Here is a 22706-nt window from a genome sequence, read left to right on the forward strand (position 1 = left end):
AAGCAAGCTCAATAACATTTAGCTTTGGCACAGAATGTAGCTTCATCAAGAACGTGACTCTTTGGACCAATTTTTAGATGAAAGTAAAAAAGAAGGCTCCTGATTCAGAAATTGGTTTTGCCCAGGGTTCCATTACCTCTCAATCATCTGCCCTCCACGTGCCTTGGGGAGAAGTCAGTGTTTTATGCAGGAGCTACTGGAAATTATGATGTGGTCTAGTATGAGGAACTAAAACTTGTCTATTGTGTAGAACTGGAATTTATGCTAGTTTATCATAACAGGTTGTGGTGTTAAGTGAAGTAGTTTACTTTATGCAGGAGAGACAGGGATGTTCAAGAGAAGCATGATGGATGGAAGAGGTGGACATTCAGCTCTTGTCTGCTGAGTAGCCTTTTGTTTGCACGAATCAGCACCCTCATAAAAATCCCTGTTCCTGTTAAGTATCAGGTAAGATCTGTGGAGAAAGATCTGTACTTTGAGCCAAAATTACAACATCCATATACCACTGAATTAGTCCAGCAGAACTAATTAATTAGTCATAGAGTCAAAGTCATTTAGACTGGAAGAAACCCCTCTCTGTAAGGGATCTGGTCTGATCCACCATTCAGAGTAGGTCTGTCAGGTTACTCAGGTCGCCTAGTCAAGCTTTGAGTATTTCTAAGGGTGGAGGTTCCTCAGGGTAGAGATACCTGTGGCTACTTACCCTCAGTAGGAGTAATTTTATTTTCTCTAATTATTTTACCAGAATTTCCTTTGTAGCAGTTTGTGGTCACTCCATCTCCTGCTTTCACTCTGCATCTTCAAGGAGAGTCCAGCTTCACCTTCCCAAGACCCCCCAATAGGCATTTGTAGACAGCAACTCCCCCAGCCTTCTCCAGGCTAAACAAACTCAGTTCTTGTAAGCTCCTCCTCCTAAGTCATGTACTTCAGGTTTTAATCACTCAGAGTAAATAAACATTTTATCTAAACTTGTACATCAAACATTCTAAAGTGTTCTGCTCTTGAAATTCAAGTTCTAGACATATAGCAAACTTATCTTTGTGTTCAGGGGACAGAGGAGCCAAAACAAATTACAAGATCTATCCTAGATGCATGTAAATTGGCAGGATAACCTAATATCTAAAGTGTCTGAATTAATTGCTGTGATCCTTAGATAAATTAACAAAGATGTATTTGTAGGCTTATATATAGCATTATTGCAGAGATGAACAAGGAGCAACATTATTTTCTTCTGTCTGGTCTTTAAAAATACTTGCAGCTTTCTTTGGAATATTTTTTTAATTTGGTAAGGTTTGGAAACCACACCTAAAAGTCAGAAGCAATTAACGACTTTCATTTATTAAATTTTGCCAACAGGAAAGCCAGTGGTTATTTGACTATAGTTTGTCAGTTTGTACACTGGGATGAGACTTAGATCGGAGAACTGTGAAATCAATATAAGGCAACATATAAAGTTCTGTAGTTAGAAGACAAACATATCAATTCAAGCTAAAATAATATGCATCATTTTAGCATGATGGCAATTTACGGTCAAAACAACCTACCTTCTTGTAGTAATAATTAAGGAATTTATCACTATGTGAAGCCATTAAATTATGATTGTGTGTCTTTCTAAGATATATTCTCCAGCCCAGTCAGAAATTATAGGTCAGGGATTACTGAGTAAAGTTTTGTGAAAGCTCAGAGTAAATTGTCAGAGTAGTTACTTCAGTTTTTAAATCTGTGGATGTATAAAGCAGAACCAGAGTGATGTGCTACAAAGTTAGTCCCCAGTGGCTGCCTGGACTGGAAGAAACACCTCACTTCTACGTCAGATGCTGCCACCCTCTCAATTTTTCAAATTCCTAATCACCTGCATTAATTATTACAACATCTGTGCTAAAAGATGGCAGGAGGAAAATATGGTTTGTTTTGGTTTTGTGGTTTGTTTTTTTTTCTTATATATATATATAAATTAGACTGTCTTCTTTTGATATTTCAGCTTGGGTTGTATCTCATATTGCAATTAACTCATTTTTTTAAAGGCAATTTCTGACCACTAAGCATAATGAAAATGAAACTCAAATAATCTAGGTGGATTAGAGTCTCTAATAACTTTTGGGTCCTTTGAACTTACATTATATTTCTTGAATCTACTGTGTTTGAAAGTCTACAAAAAAATAAAATCCAAGAAAACATTATGCATATAACTTCAGAAGAGAACAGTGTTCCAAATATAGGAAATAATTTGGCTCTCGCCTTTTGGCTACCCGTGGAAGTACAGAAACATTTAGATCACCCATGGAAAGCTCTTAGGACAATTATGAACTAAAATCTCTGCACTTCATCTTTCTGTGATGTTCCTAGTCAGAAAAGCATTAGGTTTCAATTTTCCATGATTTCCTCTAAAAAGTCCTCTCTTCCTCATTGGGACGACTCCAGCTTTGCAGGACTGGGCTCTTTGCCCTGGAGCTATTCCGCCACTTCTGGAGTAGCATACCATGTGCATCCCTTAGCTTCCTTACACAACAGGTTGCAGTAAATCTTCAATTTATTATCCTAAAACCTTTTTTTATGAGGCATAGATATAAGCTTTCCTTCAGTAAGTGATCCTTCCTCAGCTTTCCAAAAGCACAACCTAACTTGAAAGCCTAAAATAAATTGCATATATGTTCTATAGAAATCCTCTAAACAAATAAAACAGAGAGACATTTTATAGCAGTAATAATTTCTTACTTGCAAGTGTTTCAGAAGACTCCCACAGCAGCAGGTGTTAAGGAAGCATCCATCTGTTCTTGTTGCTCTGCACAGAAGTATATTGAATAGATAAGAGCTTCTAAATGTTCAGGGTTGTCATTAAAATGGGTTAGCTGTGATCGTCACTTAAGGTATTCCTGATATTGAAATTAAAATGAAGACCATCTCTGGTTCTGTTGCAATTTGAGAATGTGATCAATGGTTCCCTGAAGAAACATCCTGTCAACTGGGTACTTTTAAAATTATCTTCTGAAAAGCACTTCACTATTCCTGCGACTGAACTGGAAATGCTGTATCAGCAACATTACTGTTCTCTGAAAATATGGATCAAACCCCAGCTGTTGCAGATATGTTAATTGATGAATTAAGTTAAGAGATCTGAAGCCTTTATACCTCACTTGAAACTTATGTTTCTATTTAAATATTGAAGACTTTTCAGCTTTCTCCTCCAATGCGAAAAATTACTTGAGTCACTTCTAAGGCAGGCTTCAGAGTCTATAAACTTGAATGCTACAGTAAAAAGACCAGAGGACTGGAGCTTCATCAATGCAGCAGTGAAATCAGCATGAGAAAGGGGAGATAGCACACAAGCTGTGAAAAACAACACATCAGTTTTTTCAGAGGTGAGACAGAAAATATATAGGGCAATAGTATGAATGAAACTACAAAACAGCTATAAACTTCTACACACTCTGAGGTGTTCTTATACCTTAGGTATTTATATTTAAGCTACTATGTGGTCTCATATTCAGATCAGAAAATGGATTTTGGCAAGGAGTGTGAAAGTGTTAAGAATGAAAACTGCCTCTTTGCTCTTTTAGCATTGTACCCCACTCAACAGGAGGAAGCAAAGGAAGTTTTTTGCATGTAGCATATATAACACTTATAATATCTTTATCATTAAAGCTAAAATAATACCAACTGAGGTATTAAGGCTTTGTATTAGTTTGTGATTTGCAAAGTCTGGTAGCTTCCATCTAAGAAAATGCTAGCAGTACCTTGTTTGCCAAAGTCCGATCTGTTCATTATGTTTTCACATTCTATATTCCTATGATACTTTCTCCTCTCATGAAGGTACTTTGCTTTCAGTCCTATGGAACACTTTGCTATTTTTATGTGAATAACTTGATCTGGATACCTGGGAGCCAAATATTCTTATACCATGATGGAGCAGTTCTGATATTGCCAACCACAACTGTTTACAGCTGAATCTATCAGCAAAACTTCCGGATCTCAGTTTTGAAACCATCAGTTAAAAAATAATAATACAGAGCTTTGCATTTCCCAAAGAATCCTCTCAAATAAGCAAAAGCAGGCCAGCCTCCAGCTGGTATGGGATCTTTCCAGATCTAAAGTCCAACTTTAAATGCAGTTATAAACATAAACCTCAGATTGGAATTTTGCAGTTTATGGAATACTTGATTTTTTTCCCTTGGTTGTTGACTTTACTGAGAGTCTTAGATCTACAAAAATGTGAGTAAACTGGTTTTGGTTTTTTTTTTCCCCGAAAATAATTTTTTAGCAATTTTTTTGTCGATAAGTGGTAAAATTTTGAGAACAACATTGTTACTCAGGAAAAAAAAACACCAACAAACAAAAAAATAACCCACCCTACCATGATCTGGACAACAGAGCATGCAATATACTAATTTGTTTGATAGAAAGTTAAAGATTGTGTGCTAGGATTGTTTTGGCACTGGGCATTTTGCTAAGCCACCTGCCAGGTTAAGCCACTCTAATCATGTAACCATGGTAATACTGCTGGCGTCAGCATGAAAGACTGATTTGTGCAGCCAGTAAGGACTGGGCACCTTAATGCATTAACTGGAGCTGTTAGGAAATGTTTGGAAATAAATATGTAAAATAGGTATAAAAGGTTCTTTTAGATTGTTTAGTGTTTTGCTTCAGGCAATATTTGTTAACAGCAGGCCACCCTATTTATCGGGCTAACTGAACGTGGTTGTGAGCACTAAAATAGATAAAAAACTGCTAGTAAATAACTGTTATTGATTCTGCTCTGCTGCTTTGCTTCTTGTGCTTTGATGGGAAAGAACAGTTTCATTTTTAGCAGTAAGTGTTAGCCTATGCTTGTGTTCTGTTAAAATAAACCTGCAACTTACAGCAGTAATTGCAGAAAATCTGAAAATAAGGCAAACCCAACAAAATTTGAAAGTTTTAATTAGGCTCTATAGAAATGGTCAGTGAGTTGGTCCAAGTGTTGATATCATATATTATACCTCTTCTTCCTATCTATCTGTTGTTTTTCAAATGTTTTTCCCAGACACACATTTCCTGTCCCTCTCACATTTGCCTTTCATATGCCCCTCAGTTATGTGTTTTCCTCACACCTTTAATTTGCAGCTACACTGCTCCTCAAGTAATGGGTTTGTTTTTTTCCAGAGAGGCAATGATCTGATGATATACTGTTGCCAGCATCAGTACTGAATTAATTTCTACCTCTATGTCAACACAAGCAGTGTGGACTGTAATGTGAATCAGACCAGAAAAGAGATCCACTTTAAAGTAAAAACCTCGGCAATTCTTCTCTCCAACTTCCCTTTTTTCAGCCAGGTGCCCAATTCACACAGTAGCCCCACAAGCATGAGCATATGTAAACATAATTAAGGAAATGCCTCGGTGAATTTTATAGAGGGTGGAACAGAGTACTGTTTATTTCTGAATTTGTGGCCAGATGAGGGAAAAAGATAAACTTATAAAATCTGTATTTACCCTCCAAACCAAAAAGCTATTTGCATGAGAAGAAAAAAGGGAGTCCTTAATGACCTCTCTGTACGTTTTTATGTTGCATCTACTTTGGTTTGCTTACTAGCAACATTACTTGACATATTATTTTCATGATAAGAGATTATTTTCATTCGTCACATCTTATTCCAGTTGACACAGAGAGCCCAAATTGCTGCACTATGCCGTGGCCAAGTTATTGCCAACTTTTCTTTATTCTCTCAGTTTTCTTTGGTCTTCCACCAGAACTTTTTCTTTAGCTCTCTCATTCCTCTCTTTTTTCTGTTTTTGGTCATTTTTCATGGTGAGTGCCATTTCTCAGTGGTTCACTAATTTGCCAAACAGCACTGTGCTTTCTAGAGTGCGTTTGTGTCCCCCGGACTGTCAACTCTTGGATTCTGTATAGAATAGTTGCTGCATTAGCACATATATTTGCTTCTGTGCCGAATCAGGATTTTTGCAGGCTGTGGAAAAAATAAACTTATGATTTCATACTGAAATAAAGGAATTAAAACTTTTAGACAACTGTTGCAACAGGAGCCCACTTGAAAATGTGGGGTTATGCACCTTTTTCAGTCTCTGAAGCTCTTCCTTTTGCTTTTATGCCCTGTTGCTGTGTGGACTCCATTTGAACTGTCTTAGGCAGTCAGGATAAATATACAAGCCAAGGAAGTTCCAAGTGTATACTTGCAAATAATGAGAAGTTGCTCAGGGTTCTAGCATTTCTGTTTCTTTTCATTCTTTACATTTGAGAACAGCAGAATTTAACCTAGGAGCTAGCTGAAATATAGTTGGAAAAAGAATATGTCGCTTTCAATAACTTGAAATATCTAAGGCTGCTTTAAGTAATTCCCTTCATAATTCTGCAGTTACTCAGAAAATAGGGCCCAATTCTCTCTTGAAAAATTAAAAACCTACTATGAAGATCAGATGATTCTTTCACATTCTTTTGGTTTCTTGTGCTTTGCTAACAGGCAGGAAAGAAGGAGCACAGAGAACAGAATAATAACTAAAATCAACAGAGACAGAAGAGATACATAAATAAAAGCAGACTCAGAAGAGAAAGGAATCATTCATAAGTGAAGGTCAGCAAACAGCATGCCCAGTTATTGCACTTGATTGTTAGAAGTGTTGATTTTGATGCTTCCTGAAAGTTAAGAAATGTAATTATTTTTCCAAACTGCACTGCTTTGGGTCTGCAGACTACAGGGAAAGAGCAGTGGTAGGCAAAAGCTGCCACATCTGAATTTTTCACTGCCAGGAAATAGCACAGAAGCATTCTTGCCTGTTTAGTGTGTATTAAATCATGGATAGAAAGTCAACTGCTTATTTGGAGTCTGGCATAGATTTCCAATAACTCGCTTTTCCTCAAGCACAAACATACAACAACACTTGAGGAAAACCACAGAGTGAATCTTTTATAATCCAAAAGTAATCTTGTTAGATTTCCATGAGGAAACTGTAATTATTTATTCAGTCATTTTCTCTCACCTTGCAATTAAGTCAAGTGCTGACACAGATTGCCAGATCATTTATGCCCCAAAGTGTTCAGTAGAGATGATGTCTTCTGGTACTGAGGATTAAAAAAATGAAAACTTTACGGCTTTTAATAGTAATAGTAGCAAACCCAATATACAGAGTTACTACACAGCCACGTATATTGCTGTGTAATAGGTAGTCACTGTTTTGCTTCACAGCTGTGCTCCCCAAGCTAATCTATGTTAAGGCCATATTCTGTTTGTGTACTATGCAGGATGATGGTATTTATGCCTGTATGGTTCTGACAAGTCAATCTACAGGCTTCCATCACCTTATTGTTTTGGCTGTTGCTGTCCTACTCTAGAGAATTTGGCCTAGTTTTAACAGGGATGTCTATGTGGCTGGATAGGCAACCATAATGTGTTCCATCCATGTAAAATCCCTACAGGTATTTTACATCACGCTGAAAGTTGACACTGTATGAGGTGTCTTCTTGTGTGACACTTACTCCACAAGGTCTTTAGCACATATGTGAAGGCCCTAAAAGTGTTTTCCCTCACTCGTCTGCCCATATATATAGCACAATTTCAACATGCAGTCCTTCATGAGCAGTTCTGCCCAGCAGTGTTCATTAGTATCGACCTTTATTTCACCGAGACAAGCTATGACAAATTCAACTTGAAAGTCAGGGGAAGCATGAGAGAAGAAGTCTGCAGAGAGGACCAGGCATTCCCTACCTGGTCTTCTATTTGAGGGCAGTGTTGCTATCTTGTGACAGCAAGTCACTGCGTGACTGTATGACTGGCAGCTGGCCTTCAGTAGAGTCTCCACTGTTACTGAGTTTTGTTTAGTTGTATCATGTGTATCGGTTTCAGACACCAAGTGACTGCCAAAGGGACACTAACTTCTTCGTGTAACATACCACATTCATAGCTCTGGGATAGGAGCTCTCAGAAAGCAGCAAGCATGGGTGGTCCCACGTCGCTGGGTATCTGTCGAAAGGGTCCCGGTCCTGTGGGGGAAGAAAGACGCGACACACACACTAGGATGAAGAGACACACTAGGATGAACAGCCAGAGAGATGTCTGCAGGCAGCTTTTTTTTTATTCAGTTCTCCCACCTCTACTTTCCCATACACAACACAAACATATTCTTACAACAACATCCAGGAATGCGGCACCTGCACTCAGCCACACAGCTCAAGGCTGTGTCCATGGGAACTATCTAATAGCTCCACTGCTCTCATGGGAAATGGCCCAACACTCTGCAACACTCCAAATCCTTCAAACTTCATTTGTGGGGCTGTGACTTCACCCCACAATTCCCCCTGTCTGTAATTGTGCCACAAAGGCAGGGCCCTTTGCAGGAACGATGCTAAACAAGGCAGCATCAGCAACACAACTACAACCACCAACTTTTTAGATGTACAAGGCCCTCCTAATGGCTGTGTAGGGATTCCTGGCTAGATTCTATCTTCACACAGAAGAAACACTCCCATAGGGAGTTGACAAGGTGCACTCACTGCTGGAGTACTCCAAGTCGGATTCTTACCAACACCAGAAGCAACTATTTCTATAGAAAGACAGTTCAGGGAACACATCCCGTACCATAGACTCACCACGTGCTCGTTCTATGTCATAACCTACACGATGATTAAAATACACACAGTCTTTTACAAACAGTGACTCTAAAATACCTAACTTTTGAGTGGAGTGTTAACAGACAATACATCATCCCAGCTATCAACATGATCAAGACACCCGCGCACAGTATGACAGTCCCGTTTCAATAAGTCACGCCATCGGACGACATCCTGCACCAGGAGAGATGCTTCCGTGTCACCCAGAGGAACACCAACAAGACAGGTGTGAAATGGCTGCTCTGGATACACCAGTGATGCACAAAAGGTCGTGTGGTTCAGTTCTTTCATTAGAGTCACCCAGATGTTCCGACTATGCCATGGAGTGAACTTTGACAGGTCAGGAACTGCACTGACGACTCCAGGACCAACAGTAGGACGTACATACCGCGCAGGTATTCAGCGAGGACTATTATCTGTAGAGACAAACATATCCCTTTCCCCAAGTTATCAAGTCATGTGAATCAGACCATTGACCAGAGACAAGTTCTGCATCTGCATGCTGTGCTCTGTCCTCAGCTCTCACAGGGATCACAAGATTATCAGTTTGGAGGAGGCTTTCTGCCAAGCACAGCATATTTTTCCTGAAACTCTAAAAGAAGGTAAATAAAGACAATCGCCAGAGAAGGTCAAAAGGTTTGAGACATACAGAGCTTTGTCTAGCCTAGAGACTGAGGGGGTTATCCCCTCAGTCCCACAAGGGAAGGAAACCAGGAGCTGAGGGCAACAGCAAGGCAGGTAGGGCAATGATCTCACTAGGTGGGCACAATGCCACAATATCTGAGCAGGTACCATGCTAGTGAGCAGTGTCAGCCAGCATTCAAGACTACAAGACATGTCTGCAGTGATGAAGCAGGTGCAAGGTCAAGCCAGCAATTCAAATCAGTGGTTCAGGATCAGCAAGGCACATGGACAGGCACAGGCATACCTAAGGCAAGTCTCAAGGATAGAGGCCTGAGTTCAATGCAGCTCCCAAGCAAAGAGCAGGAGGCCCCCGAGAGGCTTCCCATAGCTCCCTCTCACACAGCTCTGTCCCCAGCAGCCTGATCCAAGGCTACAGCTGCATAATATCAGAGCTGCAATGGAGCATAGGCAGCCAAACCCCAAAGCAGGGGGAAGAGGCTGCAGAGCCTCTTGCACTCAGAGCCCTGACAGCAGCATGCTTATTTCCAGATTTCCATCCAGTCCAGAAGGTATCAGTCTCTTAAAAGTAATCTTGTTAGAGGCAAGAGACAGCTGTTCAGGGCTGGAATGTTTACTGCAGCCCGGTAAAGTCTGCAAAGCCATATGCTGTTTGATCCTCTGCTCCCTGGCTGTTTACCAATTCAGTGTCCAGAGGACCAGTAGTTTGAGTTGTGCCAGAATCACTGACAAACACAAGCCCTTCTGCTGGCCCATGAGGGAAGACAGAAGCACCATAATTATATGAGATTACATTCTGCAGTACTTAGTGATCCATCGTACCCTTGTGATCATCACAGTGTTCATCTGCACTTTCAGGTCTGAACTGCTGACATTTTGATAAGCAGCCTTGCACAGACCTGACAACAGCATCACCGTGCCATATATGAATGTCCCCATCCTGACAACCACTGTGACCAGAAGGGAAGGTTCTTTACCTTCAGTGCTCAGTTACTTTCAGCTACAGATCCAGGCTAAGGATCACCTGCTTTTGCATTTGATAAAACAACCTCTTACCTTCAGATAACGTAATGGAGAAAGATGAAAATAGAAATTGAGACCAAAACAGCATTTCCGCCGTTGTGGGGACCTCTCGTTGAATCTGGTGTGCAGGGTCTCCATCCCACTGTTGTTGGTTTCAGCACACCAGGTTGGGGTGAATGATGCCATAACTCACAATGAGCATTGCAGCTTTCTGCTCTTGCCCTTTGCTGGCAGGTGTGGTCAACAGTTTCAGCTCCCTGGTTTTGAGCTCACTGCTGAACCAAGAGGATTGGGCCTGGAACTGGCAAGAGATAAAGGCAACAAGGATGAATCAATCCACAGGTTGTAAGCCTGTAAGTCTGCTTCAAAAACTGGCTTTTGCTGTCTTGCCCTGTGTGCTAGTTCTGTCTGTTCTCTGTCTCACCACTGCCCTAAGAGGGGTGCTTGAGTAGACCAAACCTTTCAAGTACTTACAATTACAGAGCATCGTGAAATAACCTCTTTGTCATAGATTAAGTTGTCCCACGTCACATGGGCAGTAGTCCAGAAGAACTGCATTTTAGGCAATTTGGACAGAGGGAGTTCATGTGAATTTTGTGAACAGTGATGCACTGACTCATCTTGAGTAACATTTGTCAGAGAAAGCTATAGAGGCATTGAGCCCCTTAAAAGTGTGTGGGAGTTTAGGCTGGTCCCTGTATAGCCCCAGGTACTCTGATGCTCCTTAGCTTCAGCAATGTCATTTATTCTAAAGGTGATTGATATAGAGAATATGCTCTAAGAGTGTTTTATTGTGAATAGTTGGCACAGAGGGTCTTATCCCTCCAATTTGTGGTTCTCTGACTGCCTAGCAGGCATTGTATCACTTTCTGTTTTACCGTGAAGCTAATTGTTCACCTTCCTGCAGCACAGCTGACAGCTGCTAGAAACAGTCAAGATGAGGTAGTGCCCTCCGTGGGCAGAGAAACACTAATGGGGACCTCTTATGTACAAAAGGATGTACATGTGTGTGTATATATATTTATATACACACATCTCAGCTTGCATATAATGAATTTGTTAGAACAGATGGCTGCAGACCTCTAAGAAGGACAGCACCTATGTTTTTTTATAGATGGTGGTCTGTCCCGTGAGGTGCAACAGCTAGCCATTTGCTGGCATAAATTGCTGGTATAATTGCCTGGTGATTTCAATGAAGATTTAAGTAAGCAAAAGCCTCCATGTCTTAAACTAACATGAGGTAATGTATAAAGTCTGTAATTCTCATTATCTTCTCCTAGGTCATACTCCATCCCTTGCTAATTGGCTCTCTGGGCACCCCATTTTGAGTTACAATAATGTTTACAACCTTTACTTGATAATCTATTGTGCAGACAGGTCAGACTACAAATGCAAGCTGCTTTTACTCCCATTTCTTTTGCATAATAAGTGTCTGAACTGGAACTACACTCTCACCTACCTGTTAGTGCTTTCCCATGTCAGTATCCGCTACTGTTAAGTGTGGAAAAAGGGTGTGACTTGGCCACTAATATTTCAGTGTGACTCTTCTGCTTAACTTCAGGGTATGCCTCGTGACTCATTTAAGAATTTCCTTGGTACAGACATAAGTAGGTCTATTTCAAGGCTCTTACGTTAGCTAGTTGTCCTAGATATTATTCCTTTGGAAGCTCATATTCACCCACAGCCTTGTCATGATTTGGGACTGCACCACCTCTGAAAATCCAAACACATGGTATGGTTACTCACTCCATAAAGTATATAGAAGGTTGGGTTGGTTCACTTTACCAAACTCTGAGTAGATGGCTCCGGTGATTGCTCTCTATGAACTGACATCAAAATGCAGTGTTGCACTTTCCTAATTAATAACACTCCCTCTGCTAATTTATTTTTTAATGACCACTATGACAATTAAAACTTCCCTGATTGCAGTATTGTTTTGACATTTTGCTAGCAGAGATCACGTGTCTCAGTCTTTAATTTTAAGTTGAATTTTTTATTTTTTTTTTATTTTAGGGCTAGAGTACACCTTTCTGTTAAGGCTCCTGATCAGGAAAGCTTCAGGGGTATGTGTAATGTTAGACATTGCTCAGTTGAGTCTGAATAATATGGGTTTTGTTTCCTTCTTCTTTGTCAAGATTTTTATAACTATCAACTTAAAGATATATGTGTCTTTAAAACAGCAGCCCTACAGGATACCATATGCACTGGTGACAAAATCTTTGTCCCACAGTATAGAGATACAAAAGAGAATACCAGGAATGAGCAGCCCAGAGTGTTGTATGTAGAAATCCTGCGTGCCTTGTACTCGGTATAGCAAAGTGAGGTTTTCAGATGGATAAACCCCCCCCCCCTACCAACCTGCAAGCTTTGACTTGAAGATGCTGCATGAAAATTGAAACATCTCAAGGGTGAGAATGACCCATGAAGAAAACTCCATCTTTAACAGACAAACCCCATAAGCACAGGCTTTCACACAGAATCATTCAAGTTGGAAAAGACCACTAAGATTGAGTCCAACCATTACCTTAGCACTGACAAGTCCAGTACTAAACCATGTCCCTAAACACCACATCTACATGAGGTGGAATTTTTGAATGATTCGAGGGACAGTGATTCCACTTCCCTTAGCAGCCTGTTCCAATGTTTCATCCTTTCTGCAAAGAAATTTTTCCTCGTATCCAACCTCAACCTCCTCTGGCGCAACTTGAGGCCATTTCTTCTTGTCCTGTCACTTGGGAGAAGAGACCGATCCCCATCCCGCTACAGCCTCCCTCCAGGGAGTTGTGGGGAGCTACAAGGTCTCCCCCGGGCCTCCTCTTCTCCAAGCTGAACAACCCCAGCTCCCCCAGCCGCTCCTCACCTTTCTGAAGGCTAAAAATCGCTCCTAACCCGCAACACCCGTCTGCAGGCCATGAGGAAAAGTCCTTTTCAACATGACGCTACTATTAACAGTATTATTTATAAAACAAAAGCACCTAAAATAAACCCTTCCCACCGCCACCACTCCTGCCCGGGCCTGAGGCGGCGGGGCCGGCCCCGCCCCTGCCTCGCTGCCCTCACTGCTGCCCTTCTCCGCCACGGCGGCAGCAGCTTCCCGGCAGGCAGCACAGCGCCCGCCGCCGGTCGCGGGCTTTGTTCGTCTCTGCCTGCGCCGCCCCCGCCCCTTCCTCCCTCCTTCCTCCCCTCCGCGCCCGTCCCTCCTTCCCTCCCTCCCTCCCTTCCAGGCCTGGCCCGGCCCGAGCGCCCGAAGCGGCCCGAAGGAGCGAGCAGGCCCCGCGTCCCTCCTGCTCCGAGCGAGAGCCGGGGGGCCCTGCGGCGCCGCCGGCCCCAGCGCTGCGGTGAGCGGCGGCGGGCGGCGCCATGGCCGACAGGGCGCGGGCGGCGCTCTCCGAGTCGGGCTGGTAAGTGCGGCCGAGCTGGGCCGCGCCGCCGAGCGCGCCCTCGGGGTGACTGCGGGCGTTGGCCCGGGGGGCCCTTGTATTTGGGGCTCCGGCTCGGAGCCCCTGGAGGCGGCTGCGAGGAGGGGTCTGTGTTGCCCCCGGCGAGGGCTCGCTCTGGGAGCAGCTCCCGGGCCCTCCCGGTCACCCTGCGGGCAGGGCCGACAGCCCGAGCAGGGGGCCAGCCCAGACCCTTTCCGGGGTCGGCGGTGGCCGGCCCGCTCCTGCCTGCCCCGGGCCTGCTCTGCCGGAAGCCCGGCGCTTGACCACAGTGCTGTTGTTCATTACACTGTACCCCTCTTCAGCAAGGAGGGGAAGATGAAAAAGGTGAAACTAATGTAGGGTAAATGAGGCACATGGGAGGCTTGAACTCGGGTGGTTGTGTTTTCTACTCAGCCCTAATCGTTGGGCACACAAGATCCATTTTGGAACAACGTTTTGACGAGTTGTGCTTTTTAGATACCTACTGCAAACTCTTATCTGGTAGCCTAGAGGGGATTTTGCACTGTAGGATTTTGTCTTGTTTTGTTGGTTTTTTTGCATGTTTGTTTACTGATTAAAGTAACTTGCTTCTTGGTTGTCACTTTGACTTTTTTCTTTACCTACTTGGAAGTCTTTGACCAAAACAAAAGTTAGTGGTAACTGTACCAAAGCACAGAGTGACAGACTTTGGATGTAGTTGAGAAAAACTGCTCACACAAAGCAAAGTTATTGCCAGTGGTATTCTGAGGATGTTCCTGTTTCGCTATTTGTGGGTCTCCTGGATTGTGATTTCATGTATGGCTAAGATGTAAAAAATTAGAGCAGATGTTATGTGATTTAGAATAAAAGAAGGATAGTTCATGTGGAAGGGATCTACAACAATCATTTAGTCCAATTGCTTGACCACTTTAGGGCTGACTAAATCTTTATGTTATTAAGGGCATTGTCCAAATACCTCTTAAACACTTAAAAGGCTCGGGGCACTGACCATCTCTCTAAGAAACCTGTTCCAGTGTTTGATCACGCTCTTGTTAAAGAAATGCTTCCTAATGTCCAGTTTGAACCTTCCCTGACACAACTTTGAACCATCCCTGTCTGTCCTATCACTGAATATTAGGAAGAGGAGATCAGCACCTGCCTCTCCACTTCCTCTCCTCAGGAAGCTGTAGAGAGCAATGAGGTCACGCCTCAGCCTCCTTTTCTCCCAACTAGACAAACCCACAGTCTTCAGCCGCTCCTCAAAGCACGTGGCAGCAGCTTTGTTGCCCTCCTCTGGACATATTCAAGGACTTTCACGTAGTTTTCCAATGGTGTACACATTACTCCAGATGAGACCACACCAATGCTGAATACAGTGGGATAATCACCTCCTTTAACCAGCTGGTGTGGCTGTGTTTTTTATCCCAACTGTTGCAGTGCTACTTTTTGATAATACTGACAATGTCTTTAAGTCTGCTTCTTGGATAAGTGTATCAACTTTCAAAAACACTGTTGTAAGTGGTTCCAGAGTGCACAATCCTGTGATTCCTGGCTATCACTGAATTGAAAGAATCAGTTATTTCTGCTACTTTTCATAACATTATCTTATTTAATGGGAATTTTTGACTGTTAACTTGAAGCTAACCCCTCTCTTTTTCTGTACTTACTCCTCTCTGAAAAGGCAGAAGTTTTCCATAGAAGTGGTTTTTATTTTCATAGTTTTCTTTCTATTGCCTCTTCAAAATTTTATCGCACAGTTTTCAGCTCTTAGTTGTTTTACTGTCTTTTCAGTTGAACGAGTGCCATTGGTAAAGGGTTTTGAGGTCTTGGCAGTACAAATACGAGGTGCCTCTGAAACAATCTGTTACTCTGCAGTGTTTGCCCTCCCTCCTTGGGGGCTTATACTCCTGAATGGCCATAAAGACTTGTTATTCTTAGAGTACTGCAGTGTGAGCCAGAGGCTGCATGGTGATCGGGTGAGTAATGGGCTGATTATCAGGTCCACTGGAATTATGCCTTGACCTTCTTGCGCTGGGAAGGGTAGTATGCAAGAGGGGTGAATTAATGCATGTACTTTTGAGGAATGTGAGGTGGAGTGGAAAATAAATAATGATTCAAAAATCTAGTTTAGTTAAATGTTTGTGCTCTTTAAAAATATAGTAACCTAGACATCCGTGCTTCCAACTGTTTTGCTGTTGCTCTTATGTTTATGACTTTTCTCGTATTATTAGATCTTAAGGTTATTTAACACCTGTATGAGTAAGCCTTTGGTGATATTTAATGTAGTGTGTTTCTGACTATGCTTGACTACACTGGTGGTTAAATCATGTTTTGTACCAAATTGGTTGTTACTGGTGCTGTCACCTGATGTCAGGATGATATGTTTTCTAGTACAAAACCAAAACTGAGTTTATATATTATTAATATTATTTATTATTAATATTATATATTATTATTATTATTTATATTCCACTTAAGCTACAGAAGCCCTGCATGGCACTTCATGTGAATAAAACGTTCTTGCTTAGTTGCAAATCTGGTAGCTTGTAAGATATTGCCTATACTGATGGATTTTACTTTACTTTCTTAAGTCTTTCAAGGTAAGAAGACTTAATGTAGACACTTGTTTATATCAATTTCTGCAACTAGTGTTTACATTTTATGATTCTGAAGTAAAAATGAAGGTGTTTTTCAAGTAAACCGGTAACATCGTGTAGTTACTATAGAATAGTAACTATATATTTACTTTTCCCCCCCAGCTAGGTATTGTAAGAGTCGCCTGTTACAAATTTACAAACAATTTTATAATGTTTGGCTTCAGTGTATCAATTACATTTTTGTCAGCTTCTGAAAGGTGAACTAGCCCTATCTAGTAAATGTAATAGTGGTAGCTAAAGCTGAGAGCGTTTTTTTTTTTTTTGTGATGTTTCTTGAAAATCTGTAAAAGACCCCTGTAGTTTGTATGCAGAACTGTAGTTTTTCTGAGGATGTGACCTTGCAGCTCTCTTTAAAAATGTGCATTTTTTGATGCTAGTTCTTTTCATTATGCACTACTACACTGTACCTTGGAATGAGATATTGACTCCAACTTTAGGGGAGAGGTAAGATGTGTTTGTATTACATGTCAATGGAAAAGATATTCACTCCTGGAACAGAAGTTCTGTATTAACTTTTGATTTAATTATCAAACACTTATGAGGAGGAAGGCTAAGGGACAGAATTACCTTTTTGTATTGTTATAGTTACATTCATAAATTCTGGAATGAATTTTCCAGTAATCCCATTAAAATATAGGCCTTAATGGAACATAAGTTAGTGAATGCAGTTTTATTGCTAGAAATGATGTTCAGAAAGACTGCAGAATACATCTTCTTATGTAAACAATGAGTTGAAAAGCACTTCTTGCTGGCTTGCAACAGAGTTTTTTGTTAGCTTTTTTTTGGATGTCTCCTGGGTGGCATTTCACAAAAGAACATGACAAGCCAAGACCTCTTTGTTGTTCCCAGATCTTTGCAGAACTTGGGAATTTATTACATAGAAATGACAGTATATTGTCAAAAATAAACAATCTGCCATGTCCTACAGCAGGTTTAGCCTGTGGTTCCACAGATCTCGGATCTGGTGATTGATCTCTGTGGGAAAGCAAGACATGCAAAGTGTGTAACTAAAGAATTTCTTAGTACAACTAAATGTACATGCAAATTCCTTGTCAAGCATTACAGATTTTTTTTATTGCAGTGTATGATGCCATAAAAATTAGTAACTGTGGCAAAAATATATAGTCTTGTAAAACTTTCCATATTTAGAAGATTATGTAAACAACATTGTGACTATGAAAAGTTATTCCCAGAGATGAAGATGAAATGGAATTGTACTGGTTGTTTGGAAACAAAAGAATACTGCTTAATAATCCACAAGAAAACCCTTCTATCAATGTCAGTGTGGTTTTCTGTACTTTATAAGTGAAAAATACATAGTTGTTGTACGGCAAACTCTTAAACTGAGTTTTTGATATTTCAGCAAGTAATGTGCTGTGTACTGGGTAACATTAGATTTAAGATTGGTCTGTTCAAATATGTTCTCCTGTAGGAGTAATCATCTGGTATGATCCAAGCTTTAAAGCAAAAGTAGGTGTATGCCTGGAAACACAGGGAATTGCTCACAGGGGTGAATCTTAACACCTCTTCCTAAGTGTACAGCAGGCATTTGGCAAAGTAGTCAGTTCCAGGATCCTGCAAGATGGATCTGCTTTTCCCTCATGTTCTGTTGAAATGATTTTGTAAATCTCAGCTGAAATTGGTCCCTGCAAGGCAGGATACGAGATTTTCCCTAGATGTAGGCGTAACATGGTGGGTTTGAGATTCTTGACACTTTTTTTGTGATGCACATTATTTTATGAAGTTTGGTTGGTACCATGAAATCTCAAAGTGCCAGCACAAAACAAAATGCCACATCATTGCATTTTTTGTTTGTTCAGGTGTATCCCTTACTGGCTGGTCTGATCTGTTTGCGTTCCTCCTGAATCACAAATAATGGGTAGTAAGAACCTGAATTATTTGTCATTTTCACTTTGGAGGAGCAGAAAAGGTCCAACATTTTACATTCTGTTAAGGGAAACAACTCTAAGAAACTAATACAGATCCTACTTCTTTTTTCTTCTTTTCAAAGAAGATGCTACGTGTTTGAAAAATAGCTGTTACTAGATGGAATTGTCACAACTTTTAAAAGAAACAAATTGAGGGCTGTAATTAATTGTAGTTGAAAAGATGCAAAGAAGGATAGCTGAAATAAGGAGATGGAAGGATGTAGGGGACTGACATGTTTGAAGCACAGTTTGCAGAAGAGAAAACTAAAGGGGGTGAACTTAGTGAAGTTCATGTAATTTACAGGCGGTACATATAATGAAAGTAGAACTTTTACTCACCAAATCCTGCATGATTATTGCTCACTGAATGCTGCAACTCTAGAATTGGAAAGCACTTAACCAAAGTTAGTAGCAGACTGGTTTAAAAGTGGGTAAAATTGTTGACTGGGGACCCCAACCAGAGCTGATTTGCTAAGGTTAAATGGTTATCCTGTGGATTACTATGGTTGGTTAAAGATGAGAAACTAGATAGATAAATGATTGCTTCATTTTGGAACAATGTTAGTGGTAGATTTCTGCTGGGATTTAGGGGTTCACTGTATTAAAAAAAAATTCTTAAGGAATGACAGTGTTGTGACACCATAGCAGTTTGTTGATCTATGGGGATTGGTAAAATCTGAACTGATTGGGTAGTTTCAGCAAACTCTTACAAAGCCAGCACTGTGTCCAGTGCTTTCACATACAAATGCAGTTCAGTTCTGGTGAATGCCAAATGATGCTCATGCAGGGGAAAATAATGCAGACCTATCCACACAGTGTTGAGCTCTAAATTTGCTCATGTTACTTACTCAGAGAAGGGCAGTGGTCAGACAGCTGTTGGGAATTGTTCACAAAGAATTAAATAATTGTTAGGTGATTATGTGTATCAGTGGTGTGTCCAAATCATTAACAGTGTGCATTAATGTAATCACCCCAGCACAGCAAAGGTTTGATAGACAGTGAAAAAGTGGATAAGAGGTGTGGAAGATCTCTGTGCTGGGAAGATGAAGATATTTAGTGTGAAAAAGAGAACAATAAGGGGAGAGGTGATAGAGGTCTATAGAATCTGTAGATCACACAGAAATGATGAATAGAAAGCAACAGTAGCTGTTCTTTTTGGGACAAAAATTAGGCTACATAGCAAATTAAACTTGCTACCCAATGAAAATTAAAGTAGCTTGTCAAGCAATGTGTAATTAAATTGTGGAACTTAATTGCCCCATGATATTGTGGAGCAGAAAAAATAGAAGTGGGTTAAAATTGTAATTAGGCGAAGTCAGACAGGGATAGCTACACTGAATACTGAACTCTACAGTGGAGCTGGACTATCAGCTGTAAAATGACTGAAGGCTAGGAATTATTCCAGACACTTACTTCTAGATATTTGTGGTGTTTTACATTCTTTACCTGAATAATCTGCTTCTGGTCACCCTTGAAAAAAGGGAACTGTGTTGCATAGACCTAGACTGCATAAGTAAAAGCACCATTTATCTTCTTATTTTTATGTTGTTAGGTAAGTGTCTTCACACTGTTGTTCTGCTGAAAAAAGGATTTTCACCCTTGCGTGGAGATGAGGGAAGAGGGAGTGAGAATTTGGAGAGAAATGAACCGGACTGTTGAAAACAGGACAGAGGGAAAAGACAAACCAAGTGTGACAGTCTCCAATGAGCTCGGTCTCAGCTGTGATTTGCACTGCTTTACTGCAACTCACCCTCCCAGTTTTCATTAGTTGCTGGGCGAGACTCTCCTTCCAGCATCTTATGTGAGATCTCAAATCGATTTATGCATCATCTTTGGGAACACAGACTTCGCTTGCTGATTTCTCTGCTAGGAAGCTGAAGCAGTAGTGTAAGCTGTCCTTGATTTATAGAATTGTTGCAGTTTAGAGTGAAGTTGTTGCTACTGTGAAACCTTTACTGAATAAAAGAAAAGAGAGGAAAAAAGCTTTTTCTACTTGCAACACATCAAAAGTTGAAAGTCCTTTACATTGTTACAGACCTTTTTTAACACCCACCTTTTCAGTGGCCTTACTTTTCTTGGTATAGTGTGTCTGATTCTTTCCGATTTCTGTGGGAGTGTGTAGGTTTTCCATAGCTAGTCTCCTTTTTGTAGTCCTTGAAATTTTGAATGTGATTGAGTCTTGTTTCAGAACTTATTTACTTAGCCATGTAATTCTTAGGCTTTGCTGTCCTTTTGGGATGCAAATACTTTATTAGGACAAGTGTCACTTAATGGGTTTGATTCAGTGACATAGTAGTTTCCTTCCATCTCTTTGTGTCACTGCTCTTTGACGAACTCGTGTTGAACAGGGCACATTATCTTTGATGTCTGCTGAGTTTCACAGTATTTTCTATCAGTTTGTCTGTTGTTAAAATAATTGATATCAGTACTTAAACAAGATGATTGAGTGGAGCTTATTACGTAATTATGATTGACTGTTTTGGGCTGATTTACCTCTTCTCTCACAGAAATTTTGTTTCTCAGTGTAGTGTAAGCAAGGCTTGTAAAATGTGATTTTGGTAGGGATTTGAGGGCAGGATAGAATAGTAGCATGCTTTATTATTTGCCTTTTCCAGTAAACCCAAATGAACTTCCCAATGGAAGAGTGAATTAATAAAAGCAGCAATGTATTTAAGAAGTCTGTATTTTTCGGTGGTCAGTATCTCTTACAATTTGAGAAAAAGTAGGTTGTTTTAAACTTGTGTGTTCCTGGTAATTTAAATTACTAGTCAGAAAGCCTATGCCTTCTAGAAAGTGGAAATTTGAGGCATTTTGAGTAGATGTTGCATATAGATGAACCAGCTCTCAGGAGAAACCCCTTTGCAAAGATTTTGCATTCTGAAACCATGTCATGAGACTCTTGAGACAGATGGCTTTTTCTCTCTACAATTTCTGTGTGCTCACACTCCCCAGACCCTGAGTCCTTGAGCAGCAAGCTGATGGGAGGGTAACTGGTGATTTTGGAATGAGATACTGTTATCATTCATACTGATAACAGAGTGATATTCAGTAGGTTTCTCTATGTGCATATTTCATGTCTTACTGCTGAATAAAATGCGGTTTCATGTAAATAATACATGTAGGAGTATGTAGAAGTATGAAGCTATCCTGAAGTTTTACTTAACTATAGTTACACTTAGAAATCCTGGATATTAAATATCCTATATACTGGTTATTTTTTTAGAGTTTGCTTATTTTGTGATTGTAATAACAATATAATTAACATAAATCTAAGACTGATTCTCCAAGCTGCGCGTATTGTTCATATTTTCAGGAGCAGTGCATTTTCTACTTCTTTAGAGCAAAAGGAGCATATTTAATTCCAGTAAGAGTAATTCTAGCAGAGCTGACAGGCAAAAGGAAACTCTTTCTGGAAGATGAGTGGTATGTGAATGTTTCTGATCACTTTTTATGTACTTAATGTAATGCATAGTCATGAGGTGTCAGAATTTAGGAAGACTGGACAGCTCTAGGACTGATGTACAACCATAGAGCTTCTTTGCACATTTGAAGAAGAAGAAAGTTACTGTTTTAAATAATCTTTGTAACATTGGTAAGTAATTGAAGCACAACGGGCATTCTTGTGTTGATATCATTTTGAGTCCTTTACTTTGGGAAATGTAGCATAGGTTTTGGAAATGGGAGTGATGGCGTTAACTGACAGCAAGCAAAGACTTACTGTGAATTGGAGACCAGAGCGCTGAACTCACTTCTTTGTCAGGAAATGCTCTCTGGGGACTGTGGTCAAGGCTGACTTTTTCTTTTGTGTTGTTTGTCTCATAGTGCTCCAGGAATGTCTAGGAGTTTATAGTGCTGTGTCATATCTGAAAAAGAGCTGTTGAAGAAAGCCAGAGGAGAAAAAGCCATGTGTGTTCAGACAGCTTCAAGATATTCTCAGTGGTATGGCAGCTGTGCCTTTGGCACAGCCCCAGACTTAGAATATTTGTGTTCAATTTAACACTTTAGGGTGGCTGCCAGCATTTTCTCGGGAAAATGTGAGTGAGAAACAGTGTTCACAGCTTGTATCTGAGAAAAAAAAACCAAACTGAATTTTGTTAGTTGAACAAAGGAAACCCTTCTCATTGTTGTGACTTTTGTATCTCAAATTGCTGTGGACTGTTGGCCTGTTATGAATCATGGAGTAGCAAATCTTCTCAAGGAGCAAAGCATGCAAGAGCTCTTGTCCAGCAATTTCTGACTGCAGGGGCTGTTTCTACCATCTGCTTTATTACAACTGTGCTGCATGCTGGAAGCTTATCTTATCAAAGTACAGAGTTAGTGAGGTTATCTTGGGCACATCTCTGTGTGTTACCTGGAAAAGTTTGACATTTTTGCATTGCAGCTTTTACTGCTAGATAACAGTGTGTGTATGCTATCACTAAATCTCTTCTGTTAGGGATTTGTTAGAGACTCATGTTAACTT

General features: G+C 40.6%; 1 protein-coding gene across 2 annotated transcripts in view; it reads left to right on the forward strand.

The window, feature by feature from the left end:
• The first annotated feature begins 13587 nt into the window (after window positions 1-13587).
• The window catches only part of TDRD3 (tudor domain containing 3), a 100279-nt gene continuing 91160 nt past the window's right edge, over window positions 13588-22706 (forward strand). For both annotated transcript variants that reach the window (XR_001874911.1, XM_017815371.1), the window contains exon 1: window positions 13588-13662. Coding sequence is in view for 1 of the 2 variants with exons in the window: in XM_017815371.1 (XP_017670860.1) it covers window positions 13622-13662 (41 nt within the window). In the remaining variant the exon portion in view is untranslated. The remainder of the gene's footprint in view (window positions 13663-22706) is intronic.

This window comes from Lepidothrix coronata, unplaced genomic scaffold (assembly GCF_001604755.1).
Source record: "Lepidothrix coronata isolate B3197 unplaced genomic scaffold, Lepidothrix_coronata-1.0 Scaffold50, whole genome shotgun sequence".
NCBI classification, from domain to species: Eukaryota; Metazoa; Chordata; class Aves; order Passeriformes; family Pipridae; genus Lepidothrix; species Lepidothrix coronata.